The sequence below is a fragment of the Leptonychotes weddellii genome, chromosome 6 (genome assembly GCF_054177405.1).
Source record: "Leptonychotes weddellii isolate Sample4059 chromosome 6, ASM5417740v2, whole genome shotgun sequence".
Lineage (NCBI taxonomy): Eukaryota > Metazoa > Chordata > Mammalia > Carnivora > Phocidae > Leptonychotes > Leptonychotes weddellii.
In genome coordinates this window covers 80,040,799-80,056,110 of record NC_138374.1, presented here as the reverse complement: position 1 = coordinate 80,056,110, position 15,312 = coordinate 80,040,799, and the positions used below count along the sequence as shown (strand labels likewise).

General features: G+C 43.2%; 2 protein-coding genes across 6 annotated transcripts in view; both read left to right on the top strand.

Annotated features, from left to right (window-relative positions):
• Positions 1-1,931: 1,931 nt before the first annotated feature.
• SCCPDH (saccharopine dehydrogenase (putative)) overlaps positions 1,932-15,312 on the top strand; it is a 30,913-nt gene continuing 17,532 nt past the window's right edge. Inside the window, exons 1-3 of one of the 3 annotated variants that reach the window (XM_081824467.1) lie at positions 1,932-2,220; positions 3,664-3,776; positions 9,743-9,823. In XM_081824467.1, the coding sequence (XP_081680593.1) occupies positions 2,031-2,220; positions 3,664-3,776; positions 9,743-9,823 (384 nt within the window). In that variant the 5' untranslated portion in view covers positions 1,932-2,030. The remainder of the gene's footprint in view (positions 2,221-3,663; positions 3,777-9,742; positions 9,824-15,312) is intronic. The other 2 variants (XM_081824465.1, XM_081824466.1) reach the window with 2 other exon arrangements.
• CDC42BPA (CDC42 binding protein kinase alpha) overlaps positions 4,716-15,312 on the top strand; it is a 727,403-nt gene continuing 716,806 nt past the window's right edge. For all 3 annotated transcript variants that reach the window (XM_081824457.1, XM_081824456.1, XM_081824455.1), the window contains exon 1: positions 4,716-4,721. The gene's annotated coding sequence lies outside the window, so the exon portion shown is untranslated. The remainder of the gene's footprint in view (positions 4,722-15,312) is intronic.

The window sequence follows — 15,312 nt, the reverse complement described above, 5'->3', positions numbered from 1 at the left end:
TCTCTCAATCTTTCTACATCGAAGCCCTACTAATTAGAGTCTAGGCCAACTTCCTCCTGAAGACTCCCTCTTTGAGAGGAGTGTTAGACATGACCAATAGGCTGTAACCGAGGACAAGAGTCTTTTCTTATTTCTTCTGCCCCAGAGATAGTTCCTTTCCTCATTTACCACGTGTTCTGCAATTAAACTATTTATCTCCCAACTAGGGAGGGCAAGGACCTTGTCTTATTAATCACTGTGTCTATTTGAAGTCTTGACACATAGCAGGTTCCCTGGAAATGCTTGCTGAACAGCATTGAATGAAACAAAATATTTCCATGTGTCTGATACAAAGGCATACAAATAGTTTTAAAAATATTTTTTGTTATTTGAGTAGTTTTAGATTTACAGAAAAGTTAAAAAGCTAGTACAGAGTGTTCCCTTTTATCCCTCACTAGTTTTCCCCATTGTTAACATCTTACACTACTTTGGTACATTTGTCACATCTAAGAAACCAGTACTGGTACACTTATTAATTACATGCCCCACTTTGTTCGGATTTCACTAGCTTTCCTCTGATGTCCTTTTTCCGTGGCAGCGTCCCATCCAGGATACCACATTACATTTTGTCGTGTCTCTTGAGGCTCCTTGAGTCTGTGATGTCTTCTCAGATAGTCCTTGTTTTGGATGGCCCTGGCAGTTTTGAGGAGCACTGGTTAGGTATTTTGTAGAATATTCATCATGCTTAGACTGTGGTTATGGGTTTTTGGAAGGAAGCTCACAGAGATGAAGTCTTATCACATCATATCAAAAATACGTGCCATTAACATGCCTCATCATTGATGATGTTAACCTTGATCATTTGGCTGGAGAAATGTTTACCAGGTTTCCCCATTGTAAAGCTATCCTCTCCCTCCTCTTTCCATATTCTACTCTTTGGAACCAGTGTGAACATTAATAAAAGGAAACCTCCTCTAGAATGGAATGGGGATGGCCAGCAGGGGGAGGTCTCACTCCCTGCCACTCTTGTCAACTGCAGACCCAACAGGGACAGAAGGACCTTTGCGGTGGTTGCTATCCCAACGGGAGGAAGATAGACTTCCCTGGAAAAGGCCAGCCAATGAAAGACTGTCACGCTCAGCCAATGAGAAGCTATTACACTCTGAGCTCCCAGTTTATTCCAAAGGACTTTTTGTTTATAAAATCCTTCCCGGTCTCCCCTTTTCTTCTATAAATAAGGCCTCCCCTCCTTTGTTCTGGAGACTTGCATCTGATTTTGCCATAGCTCATTTGTCCGGGATTGCAATTCTCTGCTATTTCCGAATAAACCCATTTTTGCTACTGAAATAGCTGGCACAAGTCACTAAGCAAACCCTATATCCAAAGGGGAGGAGGTAAGCTCCTCTCCTGGAGGAGGTAGTAACTATCCAATTATTTGGAATTCTTCTGTGCTGGGAGATGTCTCTTCTCCCTCCATGCATTTACTAATTCATTTATGTGTATTAAAATGTTTCCGGATATATGAATAACACAGCTCCAGAAACTTATTTCTTTTGCCTTTGGAGGATCTCCCTAACCTCCCAGCTCAAAGGCAGGCTAGCTCTGGGAGTTGCTTTTCCCCAGGGAGCGGCAGGGCAGTGACAACCATGAAGGGGGGGGCCCCAAGTCCCTGGGCGGAGGGCGGAGGGGCACCAGGGCGCTGCGGCCTTGGGCCCCAGAACCCACTCGCCCTCCACCTGCTCTGGCTTCGCGACCACTCCTCGGCCGTGGCGCTTGGAAAACAGTTCTGGGGTGCGGGGTCCCTCCACACATCAGTAATTGGGGCCAACTCCTCCCTTGTGCAACGCCCTCCCGGGCGCAACAGGCGCGGGAGCGGGCGCGGCGGCGCGCGCGGGATGTCGGGAGCGCGGCGTGCTGGCTGCGGCTGCGACGGCGGCGGCGGCGGCGGCCACGGCAGAGGCAGTTGCTGCGCCCGGTACTGAGGTCGCTGCGTGAGGCGCAGGCGCGGTGGACTCAGCCCTCCCCGGGCTTCGGCTCGCTGTGGGCTCGTCATGGCGACAGAGGCGAGGCCCTTCCACCTGGTGGTGTTGGGCGCGTCTGGCTTCACCGGCCAGTTCGTGGCCCAGGAGGTGGCCCGGGAGCAGGTGGTCCCGGAGCAGAGCCCCCGCCTGCCATGGGCCGTGGCGGGCCGCTCCCGGGAGAAGCTGCAGCGAGTGCTGGAGAGGGCTGCCCTGAAGCTGGGTAAGGGGCGGGGGGCGGCTTCCCGCTCGGTCCAGGGGTTCGGGTCGCCCGCAGCGAGAGTTTGTCTTTGGGGGGGGCACCCCGAGGGCTGCCCGGGCCCGCCGGACGTCAGGAGCGGTGCTTGGGGATGTGGCTTTGTGCCACTCCCCACACGAAGCACAGCAATAAATGCATGTCTCCTTTGTTGAATTCCCTCATTGGCGTGGCGGGTCCCGCTGGGCAAGCAGCCGAGGACTTCCGTTCTTCCCTGGCTGGCCCTGTCTCCCTCTTGGGCAGGGGTCCCTGGTGGGGCTGGACGGCTCTTGGTCATGGGGTCGGACGGGAAAGGAGGACATTGGTTTTCTCGGGACTGTTTGTCCTCTCCCCTCGCCTTGGGTTTTGGTGGTGGGCGAGGAAGCTTCCCAGGTTTTGGTAACGTTGTGGCCTTCGTTTTTCAATTTCTTTTTTGCTTGTAAGAATTCGCCAGCGGGCTTACTCTTTGCTGCGTTTACTTACTCTTTTAGCATTCGTTCAACATAGTTTTACTGCGTGGTCTTTTCCGTGCCGGGTCCTGTCCTAAGTGCTGGGGATACGGATGTGACGGAGCGAGACCGCACACACACACATTTAGGACTCAGGAGCCTTTAACTGTGGCTCCTGCCTACCCGAGTGTCCCTCATACAGACAGGTGCACCTGCATTCTTCTGTTTCATCTTCATCTCACTGCTGAGTCCACACTGAGCCCTTTTGCTGCCACCACCAATGTACAGAGTCTTGATCAAAGAGCTTTTTGGTGTTTTTTGTTTGTTTTACTTTTTCAGAAGAAATAATTTCACTGTTAAAATATATTCTTCCATTTCTTTTTCCTGCTCAACAAGACTGTACAGGTGCAGCCTACCTACCTAGCATCTGTAATGCCCAGGTTCAGTTATTGTGGGACATACACTTTGATCCATCAAACCTGCATTCCGCTAATTCCAGTGATTTACTTATTATAAGCCTATAATGAGTGTTCTTACCTAGACTGTGCTTTCTACCTTAGAGTCTTTTTTGTTCTCATGTTGATGTTAAGAACCCCTTTTTACCCCCGTATTTTGTCATATATAATTGGTTAGTAATTGATGAGCAACTTTTTATAATGGATTCTTGGCAGAGAGGAAATCAGGACTGTCATCTATTCAGTATCTAAATGATTGTAAAATTGTCATTTTACACAGGGTTATCATTTGCACGTTGCTTAAGTTAGATTTTTTTTTTAAGTTTAATGATTTTTTTTTTCTAGCAATCCGTAGTGTTAACTCCATTTTCCTCATAGCTTTTTCTTTTTTATTACCTAATTTTAAAAAGTTTTATCTCTTGTCAGTATATTTAGTAAATCTGCCATCCCTGATTACTATAAAAACACAATCTGGAAGATATAATACTGTATCAGGATTTGCTTCAAACAGTTATTTCTTATTTCAGGAAGACCGACACTCCCATCTGAAGTTGGAATAATAATTTGTGATATCACGAATCCAGCCTCACTAGATGAAATGGCTAAACAGGCAGCAGTTGTCCTCAATTGTGTGGGCCCAGTAAGTCATCCACCCCGTTTTGTGTCAGAACAAACAATGTATTCATTTCCAGCAGAATCTGGTATTTGATATTCCAGAGGAACATAAGGACAGGGGACAGAAGAGTTGGTTCAGGGCTTCAACTCTGTGTGGGGGAGTTTTCACTCCTCGTGAGGAGCCAGTGGATGTGACCAAAGTCTCCTGAGAGAGAGACAGGCTCTCTGTGACACCACCTCAGGGACTGGGTGCTGGGTCCTTCATTGGTTACAGCTATAACTGCCAGCTTTTTTTTTCTTACAGAATGCTTCTTAAGTAAAAAATGCTTGAGCATATATCCCTAATATATTTTTTACTTACTGATGAATGATATCCCTGTATTATTTATTCAATACATATTCATTGAATGTTTATTACATGTAAACTGCTCTAGTGTGGGTACCTGGGACATAAGGGCGAACAAAACTGAAAATCCCTCATGGAGCTTACAGTCCAGTGGGTGAGACAGAAAAATAAGGTTATAATTGTAGGTAGTGATAAGCGCTTTGAAGAAAAATCAAGCAGGGTAAGGAGACAGAGAGATTGGCGCATGAGTCTCTGTGAGGTGGATGGTCAGGACCTGACATTTGTGTTGAGCCCTGAGTGAGGTGAGGGGGTGAGGTGCAGGGGTAGCTGAGGAGAAAGTTGCTCCAGGGAAGGGCAGCTACAGACGTTCTGAAATGAACATGTGTTTGAGAGAGGGCAGAGGTTGGAAGGTAGGTGGGAGAGGAACCCAAGAGTTAGGTCAGAGGGTTTGAAGTATCGCAGAGTCTTTGAATGGTTGAAAGCAAGAGCATGAGCTGATTTACAGTTTTGTAGTTCTTTGTCTTCTGAGAGAGGAAAAAGGGGAAGTGGGAGACCCACAGGGGAGTGGTCTAGGCAAGTGGAGCACAAGATGGGGGTTTGGAAGGGTGGTGAGAGCTTTTGGAGTCAGAGGATGCTTTGAGAGGAAAACCAGCAGCTTTTGTTGTTCTGGACGTGGAGGACACACTTTTGGTTCGTGTCACAGGGTGAGTGTTGGTGGCATTTACTGATCTGAGGAAGCCATCACAATTGCCAAAACATTTGAAAACTAAGCATCTAGGAGATTGATAATAATGTTTTAAATGAAAGCAGAAAGGTTTTTTGATTATCCAGTAAAAATGTATTTAAATTGTTTAGATTAATCTCATTCCTAATTATTCCTAATTAGCTTTGGTTCTGTGCTCTCTTGCTGCAACCATTCTCTTATGTATATCCTCGGCCAGCCTCCTTGCCCTTCCCACCCCAGTGCTCTGGAGAGACCCAAAACTGGTATTTGTGTGTGTGTGTGTGTGTGTATGTATTTTATTTATTATTTATTTTTTAAGTTAGTTTCAGAGGTAGAGTTCAGTGATTCATCAGTTGCATATAACACCCTGTGCTCATTACATCATGTGCCCTCCTTAATGCCCATCACCCAGTTACCCCATTCCTCTACCCACCTCCCCTCCAGCAACCCTCAGTTTGTTCCCTAGAGTTCAGCATCTCTTATGGTTTGCCTCCCTTTCCATTTTCATCTTATTTTTCCTTCCCTTCCCCTGTAAGCCTCTGTTTTGTTTCTTAAATTCCACATGTGAGTGAAATCATACGGTATTTGTCTTTCTCTGACTGACTTATTTCGCTTAGCATAATACCCTCTAGTTCCATCCATGTCGTTGTAAATGGCAAGATTTCATTCTTTTGGATGGTTGAGTAATATTCCATTGTGTGTGTGTGTATATATACACACACACATATATATATATACCACCATTCATCTGTCGGTGGACATCTGGGCTCCTTCCACAGTTTGTCTATTGTGGACATTGCTGCTATAAACATTGGGGTGCAGGTGCCCCTTCGAATCACCCAAACTGATTTTTCCAGCTATTCCAGCTTCGTGTACCTTACCTGAACTTAAACCCCCTGTTAGCCAGTAATGCAGTAGCTCTGCATGTCTGGAGAAACATGTATTCCCTTGCTGACGGTCCTGCTTTAAATATGTGGTGACAAACCTCACGTGGGGCCTCAGCACGTCCAGCAACCCTGCTCCACTTGCCCAGACTGTTCTCTCTCCTGCTGTGTGAAGCAGCAGCTCTGTGTCCTTTTTCTTCATGTTTTTAGCCTCCCATCCCTCTTTCCTCACTCATCTGGTGATTTTATTTCCTTTTTTTTTTTTTACTATGACATTAGAAGCTGTTGAAGGAGAATTTCTTCACCTGCACACCTGCATTACCCTGACTCTGACCTACCTGTTTTGAGGAAAAACTGTCCCTGTTCCTCATGGGTGTAGGATTTGAGGACCTCATGTTGACATTTTTATCACATTTTCCCTTCTACTGGACTGTTTCTTTGCCCCCTTTTCAGCTAAACTCCTTGAAATTGTTCTCTCTCCTTCTATATCCACTTGCTCAGCTCCCACTCTATCCTAAGCCACTCTTGCCAGGCCTCTGTAAGCCTCCCTGCTTCAGGGAGCCTGCTCTGCTTCGCCCTCACCAGCTCCTCACGCTCCCCTTAATCCGAGCTCTCGGCATTTGTCCCCCTTGGTCACGTCCTCCTGCTTTTGGCTTCTGGGGTCTGGCCCTTCCCTGGTTTTCCGCCAGCTCTGTCCCCATCCCTTCTGTTGGATCTTCTCATCTTCCTCTAAGTATCAGAGGCTCAGAGCTCGAACCTTACAAACTCTTCTCTGTTTACACTCTCGGAGCCAGGCTTTTAAAAAGTATATTATTAGTATTGTAATAAAATACACATAACCAAAATGACTATTTTAGCCATTTCTCAGTGTATGAATCAGTGGCATTTGGTACATTGACAGTGTTGTGTAACCCTCACCATCTTATCTCCAGAATTTGTCATCATCCCAGACAGAAACTCTAACTGGGTCAGGTTTGTTTTCATTTGTGTTTTTTTTGAAGAGAGATCTTTGGTGCTTCCTACCTGACTATTTTGGGCCAGCATTTTTGAACAGCGTAGTGTAGTGAGTGAGACTCAAGCATTAAAAAGAAGAAGACGATCAGATAGCCTAGAATAGAAAGTAGCGTGAATTATACATAATATGGGTAAGTGCTGGTTCATGAAATTTGCGTTTCAGTTTGATATATTTGTGTATATATAGGCTGCCACGTGAAGTGGATTTCTCAGCGTGGGTTGTGGTCAAAAAGGTTTTGAATGCCATTTGTATGCTGATGATGCCAACATTACTTCCAGTGAGGACTGCCCCCTAAACTCCAGATTGGTAGATCCAGCTACCTTCTTGATGTTTCCACTTGGATGGTTTATGGGCATGAGTCTCTAGGTTTTTGCCCCCAAACCTGCTCCTTCCTAGGCTCTCCTGGGATTGGCATTTTTCACTTTGCCAGTTTGGGATCATTACCGGTTTCTTTGCAGGTTTTTCTTTGTTTTTACTTCTTTGTCCATTTTGTGATGATTTATTTGTTAAAAAACAGATGATATCTGTAAAACTACTTAGGCATATGTAAACAAGCATTAGGTTGAAATATACCTAAAATGAATGAATGAGGGAGTTGCTGTGGGCCCCTCTGCATGTGGGACGCTCCCACGCTGCCCTCAGAGTCCCTTGTGTGGCTTTCATTCAACAAGGGACCACATCACGTGGCCCAAGGAACATGCCCAAGTCAATTCATGTATTAACTGTTAATAAAACTTCATTTTTTTCTTTGTGTTTCCTATAAAAAGTAGCATGAATAAACATACTGATATTTATTTCCATAACTGAGGGAATGGGTCTGTGGGCCCCTTGATGCAAGCCTGCCCACGTAGGAGACCCCCTGTGTTAGAACATGGAATGCTGAGAACAGTATTCGGTTTTGATCTGTAAGCTAATTGGCTTTGCTGGGGAGAAATGTCTCCTCTGAGATCAAGGATTGTTACCATTTGTCCATTTATCTCATAAAAGCACAAGGGTAGAAAGTAGAGAAAAAACAAAAAAAAAAATGTATCAACATAAGGACATTAGTGCCGAAGTCTCAACCTCAGATTGCCTGGAGGAGAGAGAAGGTGGGCCAGTTGAGACGGAATACAATGTGGGGAGTGGGGGGATTGTGGCGAATAGGGAGGCGCATACTCTTTCCAGAAGGAGCTGTTACTATTTCAAAAAGCTCATTAATGCTTTACTGCAGCTCACCAGTACTTCTAGATGAACCGAGTAGCTGACAGGCTGTAGCTCACTATCTGAGCATGGGGAGTTAACCCAAGGCCAGAAGGCTGATACTGGAGGGGTCAGGAGCTAACCTGGCAGCTAGAGCAGAGGAGGGGGTTCCAGGTAGTGGAGGGTGAAGAAATAGCACGATTAGGAAACTATAGGGAGTTGCAAGCTGCTAGAATATGGGGATGAAGGGGTTGTGTGACCTGATGCTTTTTGTGACATGCTAAGACATTTGGACTTCACACTATAGTAAATACAGGCACTGCAGAGCTAGCGAAGGATTTTAAGAGGTATACATGTGTACATATGCACGTGCGTGCCTGTGTGTGTGTGTGTGTGTGTGTGTGTACGTGATAGAAGCAAAGATGACATCAGATTGTTATTTTAGAATAATAATTTGGTGTTTCTTTGGACATGGAGCTACCTTGGCTGCAAGGAAGCCAGGTACTGTGTGTAGTAAATTGCATGAGAGGTGGTAAGGGTGTGAACTCAGATTTGGATGTGTAGAGGGGAGGGAACTGATCTGAGATTTTTAGGGAACTAATTCGATAAAACTTGGTGACTTCCAGGGTAGGTGGAGTCAAAACAGCTTCTGCGTTTCTCACTTGAGAATTTTGTGGAGAGTGACGCCATTCACAGCAACAAAGAAACGTTCTTCTCTTCCTGTTAGTCTTCATTTTGGCTAATAGGACCAGTAGCCCCGTGTCCGTTGGCCCCGTTGTCTGTCTAATCAGCAAGCCCAGTCATTTCTACCTCTTTAATAATCTCATCCTTGGTGTATCCATCCCCTTCTTCGTTTAGCCCTTTGTCATTTCTTCCAGCCATGGGTTTCGTTTTCTGGTAGTGTGGGCAGAGTGACGTGTGTTTTCTAGAAGTCTTACACCACTGTCCTATTTAAAATTCTCCAGGAGAGCCTAGTAATCCTGATCTGGCCCCAGCGTTCCTTTCCAGGTCCATCTCTCGTCACTTCCCTTTCAACTACTCTGAGCTTTGGGTGCCTTTACCCTTTCTCACACCTTCACATATACTTTTCCCTTTTCTGGATTTTTCTTTTTCCTGGCAAATCCTTATTCTTCAGAATTCAACTCAAATGAATCACTTGTTCTATAAAACTTACCATTTGGTTTTCAGTTAGAGGTTAGCACATGTTCCTTTAATTCCATCATGCCTTCCTTTACACTGAAAAGTGGCATGGCGCTGTTACGTGATTTTCCTCAATTTATCTTTTGGCTCCTTTATTAATATTTGATTCTTTTTTTAAAGATTTTATTTATTTATTTGAGAGAGAGAGAATGAGAGACAGAGAGCGTGAGAGAAAGGAGGGTCAGAGGGAGAAGCAGACTCCCCGCTGAGCAGGGAGCCCGATGCGGGACTCGATCCAGGGACTCCAGGATCATGACCTGAGCCGAAGGCAGTCGCTTAACCAACTGAGCCACCCAGGCGCCCCAATATTTGATTCTTTTTTTTTTTTTTCCAATATTTGATTCTTAATAACCAAGACTGTACTTGCAAAACTCAGTGGTATTTCATTCAAGATTGCTAAGTAAGGGGCGCCTGGGTGGCTCAGTTAGTTCTGTGTCCGACTCTTGATTTAGGCTCAGGTCATGATCTCAGGGTCATGGGATCGAGCCCCAAGTTGGGCTCTGCGCTCAGCCCAGAGTCTGTGTGAGATTCTCTCTCTCCCTCTGCCCTGCCCCCCTATGTGCATGCATGCTCTCTCTCAAATAAATAAATCTTCAAGCTTGCTAAGTAAGAGTAAACAGTTGGTTTTCTTTATTCCCCCCAGTATCGATTTTATGGAGAACCTGTAGTAAAAGCATGTATTGAAAATGGAACCAGCTGTATTGACATCTGTGGAGAACCTCAGGTATGTAAAATGGAAAAGAAAGAATGGCATTAACAACACAACTTTCTGTTAGAGTGGAAAATATTTAGTGCCGCCTTGCAGACTATTTTAGAAGTCGGTGACTCCTCCCTCGTGCTGATGGCTTGAAGGAGAGTGCGATAGTCAGGTCTTTTCTTCTGTTTTCTTGAAGTTTTTTCTTCCTTACCACCTCATTTATTCCAGGTCTTTTGTATGTAGGATGTGCTGGTTTCTGTAGCTGCCCCATGCTGTGAAAGGGTTTAATTAAAATGGTGCGCTATGTGTAAATTCTTTGAATCTCACTTTTTCTTATGAATTCCGTTTTTTTGTCAGACACCTTTATAACAATGCAGAAAAGGAAGTGTAAAATCCTCCAAACGTAAACATTTTAGATATTCACACTTGAGTGCTCACCCCACACCCGACACTCTGCTAATACAGCATTTTATGTCTGAATGTTCCACATTCCCATAAAGTCGGTATCGTCTTGCCTATTTTGTGGATGAGGAAACTGAAGCTGAGGGGGGTTAAGTCATGCAGCTCAGAGTCCTGCCACCACTCAGTAGAAGAACAGGACTCCAACTGAGGTTTGCCTGATTGCAGGAAGTGGATGTCAGTAAGCACCAAGCTACCCCAGCTCCTTGAAAACCGTCACCTCATCTGTCCCTGTGGTTTCTGCTGTTATCATCACCAATATGCCAATATAGTAACGTACTGGAAAATACTAGGAAAGTGTGAATTACCAAAAGTGATTCAAGAAGAGGTAGGAAACCTGAATGAAACAGAAACCAATTCCTGTCTTATTTAAAAAAAAAAAAAAAATCCCAGAGCAAAGAAAATGATGAAACATTTCTAAGGTATCCTATAAACCACAATAAAAGTGATATCAAAACCTAGTAAAGATCCAGACTATATAAAGGACTCTTAAAAGGCAATAATACAAATTCAAATCACCCAATTAAAAATGGGAAAAGGGATGAGTAGAGACAAATGTTCTGTGCAGAAGAATCCCAAAAAGCTTGTGTAACTACTCCACCCTCGAGGAGGGGAGCATGACTCATCACCCCTTCTTTGGGCACCACACATGGTCACTCCCTCCCCAAAAGAACAGTATGGATGGAAGGGAAGAAGAGAATAACTTTATGGTGGCGAAACCTGACAAATACTACCTCAGCCAGGTGTTTAGGGCCACCATCCACACTGATAAGTCACGGTGATGGTATGTACCCTTGATAGAATGTCACAAAATGCACTTTACCCCTGCGGTCTCCCCTCCCTCCTCAAAGCAGTAATTCCACGCTAGTAAGGAGAAAAATTCCAGTAGAGGGGCATGCTACAAAATACCTGATCAAAGTTCTCAAAACTATCAGGGTCCTGAGAGTCCGAGGAGACTGTCACAGCTCCCAAGAGGAGCCTTGGGACACATGACAGCTAAATGTAATGTGGCATCCTGGTGGAGAAAAAGGACATTAGGTAAAAACTAGGGAAATCTGGATAAAGTATCGTCTTTGGCTAATGATAATGTTATCAATATTCATTCATTAAGTGTAGCAGATGTTAATGGAAAAGCTCTAACAATAGGAGAAACTGGGTCGGGGTACATGGGAACTCTCCACTACTCAAATTTTCTGTGAATCTTTTCTGTGAATCTAAAACTGTTGTAAAAGTAATTTCTAAAAACAGAGGACTTGAACAGACATTATTCTCCTCTTCCATCCCCTCCTCTCCTACCACTTTCTTCATCCTAACTAAATATATGTGTGCCGATGCATGTCTCTAATAATGTCCCTCTGAGGAATACGATTTGGGTGATGTTTTCTTGCTGTCTTTGTATTTTTTTGTATATTAATTCAGGTTTTCATAATATTACTTTTGCATTTAAAACTCATTCTGAAAAAGTTACTAGTGTCATAAGTCAGATCAGCCTGTGCCCCACACTGCTTGGCACGTGGTAGATACACAGTAAATATTTGCCAAATAAGTGAAAAACATTTCCACAGTTAATATTTTACTAAAAGTCACATTGGTTAGCATTTTCAAAATGTAATTCCTTTGTCTTTTAAGGTCTATCATTTAATGCTGATTTAAATATTTCTGTATAGCTCTGATTCAGATTTTTGTCCTGAATTTTTTAGTTTCTGGAATTAATGTATTGGAAGTATCATGAGAAAGCTGCAGAAAAAGGGTCTTATATCATTGGAAGCAGTGGTTTTGACTCCATTCCAGCAGATCTGGGCGTAATATATACCAGAAATAAGATGAACGGTAACTATCAATCACTAAGCAGTAATTGAATTTAACAATAGAAAATCTTCAGGTTTATAACTGTGATGAACTAAAAACTAGTTGGGAAGAGAAACATAACTATAAATGGGTAATGTTAAACACATGATTTGTTCAGGGCATCTGGGTGGCTCAGTGGGTTAGGCATCCAAATTTTGATTTCGTCTGGGTTGTGATCTCAGGGTTGTGGGATCAAGCCCTGTGTCAGGCTCTGCGCTGGGTGTGGAGCCTGCTTGGGACTCTTTCTCCTCCTACCCCCGCTCTCCCTCTCTAAAAAAAAATAAAAATTAAAAAAAATTTAAAAATAAAAAAACTCCACATGCTTTAGTGTTTAATACAGCTATACTTGTTATAAAATCCTATTGACACAATTTTTTGAGATGTGGTTAGTACTGTGTGTATTCCAAAGTGAGGAATTATCTATTGTCTCAACTTAGTTATGGTTAAAACAGTAAAATTTCTGGAAAAAGAATTTCTGACAGCCATTATAATTCAAACTTGCTTGGTTTAGGAACTAACACATTTAAGAATATAATTTTTGAAGCTATTATAATTAAAGGTTTAACTTTTTTTAAAGATTTTATTTATTTGAGAGAGAGCGAGCGAGAGAGAAAGAGAGCATGAACTAGGGGAGAGGCAAAAGGAGAGGGAGAGACAGACTCCCACTGAGCAGGGAGCCCAATATGAGGCTCGATCCCAGGACCCTGAGATCCCTGAGATCATGACCAGAGCCGAGGGCAGACACTTAACTGACTGAGTCTCCCACGTGCCCTATTATGCTCTTGAAAGCTTTTTGATGTAAATAATACCAGTTTAAAACTAAAAACCCTTTATCTTAAAAAAAAAAAAAGAAAAGAAAAATCAATATTATGGTAAAATAATGGAAGTTCCTAATGCCATGCATGTTTTAAAAGGGTCCATTTAGGGCGCCTGGGTGGCTCAGATGGTTAAGCATCTGCCTTCGGCTCAGGTCATGATCCCGGGGTCCTGGGATCGGGTCCCGCATCGGGCTCCCTGCTAGGCGGGGAGCCTGCTTCTCCCTCTGCCTCTGCCTCTCTCTCTCTCTCTCTGACTCTCATGAATAAATAAATAAAACATTAAAAAATAAATAAAAAAAATAAAATAAAATAAAAAATAAATAAAAGGGTCCATTTAGAAAATGACATGAAACAGGTAACTCCAGTGTCATATAAACTGTTCTAGAGCTTAAAAAGATGGAAAGTGTTTCAATTTATATTGAAAAGTTAACATAACTCAAGCCAAAGCCCCAGATAGATAGCACCAAAAAAGATAGCACCAAAAAAAAGAAAACTACAAATCAGTCTTGCTTTGTGAAATTAGTAGTCAAAAAAATGCTAAATAAATTTTAATAAATCTTCAATGGCATTTTAAAAGAATAATATATCAAGACAAAGGCTTATTACAAAGTTATGTAATCACATCAGAATATCGAAGGTAAAAAGCTAGATGGCCGTCGCAGTAAATGATTTGAAAATTCATACCATTTACTGATTGCAGATTTTTAGGAATTTAAGAATAGAATACTTTATTAACATAATTAATGTCGGAAGGCAATAGCCAGTATCATACTCAGTGATGAAATGCTAGAACCATTCCAAATAAAAAGAACACGAACATCTTTTTTTTTTTAAAGGTTTATTTATTTACTTTAGAGAGAAAGCGCTTGAGTGGTTGGGGAGGAGGGACAGAGGGGGAGGGAGAGAGAGTCCCAAGCAAACTCCATGCTAAGTGTGGAGTCCGACGTGGGGCTTGGTCCCAGGACCCTGAGATCATGACCTGAACTGAAATGAAACCAAGAGTGGGTTGCTTAACTGACTGAGCCACCCAGGTGCCTCCAATTGAACATCATGGACCTGGTAGGTCTCCATTTATCAAAAAAATACTTTTAAGTCTCTAAAGTTCAGACATTTTCTTCATGGTAGTTATACGTATTTTTTACTAAGGTTTTAAAATATTTAATAGTTTCTGTTATTTTGAATAGTTCTTTTTTTTTCTTTTAAGGGAGAAATAATACTTTAAACCTTGTTTAAAAACTTTGTTTTCAGATACCGAACCCTAAGAGGGAGCATTTCAACAAGTATCCCCACTGATTGTTTGGTGCAAGTGGTCCACATGTTAACTGCGTGTGGCCTTAGGCGGTCCACGTTCTTTCTGTGGCTAGGATAGATCATGGAGCCATAAACCCAGGCTGCCTTCTCTTAGCAAACCTCAGAATCATCCCAGGGCGTTATACTTCATGATCTAGGTGTTTGTCAGTGGTCACCTAGTGACATTTAGATGACTATGGTTCTCATCATTGTTGATGATGTGGTTGTTCATTCTCTTTCTCAGGGTCAGCTTTCTAAAGGCTCCATGATTTCGTTTTCTCTTGGTATTAAAACTAGGAACACCAATCTTAAGAAATTGCTATATTTTGGTGGCTCAGTCACTTAAGTGTCTGCTTCTAGCTCAGGTCATGATCTCGGGGTCCTGGGATCAAGCCCTGCATCAGGCTCCCTGCTCAGTGGGCCATCTGCTTCTCCATTTCCCTCTCCCTCTGTGCTCTCTCTCTCTCAAATAAAAAAAAAAGAAATTGCTATATTTCATTTTATCAGATTTTGAGATTTAGTCCATTAGGTTTTTCTTTTGTCTTACTGCTCTTGAGAAACTCAGTGATTAATTAACCACTATGCCTGTGTTTTAGCCCTTGTAGTTATGTAGTTGATGTCTCCCTCTTTTTCTGGCTTTGGTTTTCTATTATTATTTGTATTATTATATTTTTCTTTTTTTTAAGATTTTATTTATTTATTTGAAGAGAGAGACACAGCGAGAGAGGGAACACAAGCAGGGGGAGTGGCAGAGGGAGAAGCAGGCTTCCTGCCAAGCAGGGAGCCCGATGCGGGGCTTGATCCCAGGACCCTGGGATCATGACCTGAGCCAAAGGCAGACGCTTAACGACTGAGCCACCCAGGTGCCCCTTTTTATTTCATTTTAACAGCCTTATTTTAAGTTTTTTTTTTTTTAAAGATTTTATTTATTTATTTGACAGAGAGAGACACAGCGAGAGAGGGAACACAAGCAGGGGGAGTGGGAGAGGGAGAAGCAGGCTCCCCGCAGAGCAGGGAGCCCGATGCGGGACTCGATCCCAGGACCCTGGGATCATGACCTGAGCTGAAGGCAGTCGCTTAACCAACTGAGCCACCCAGGTG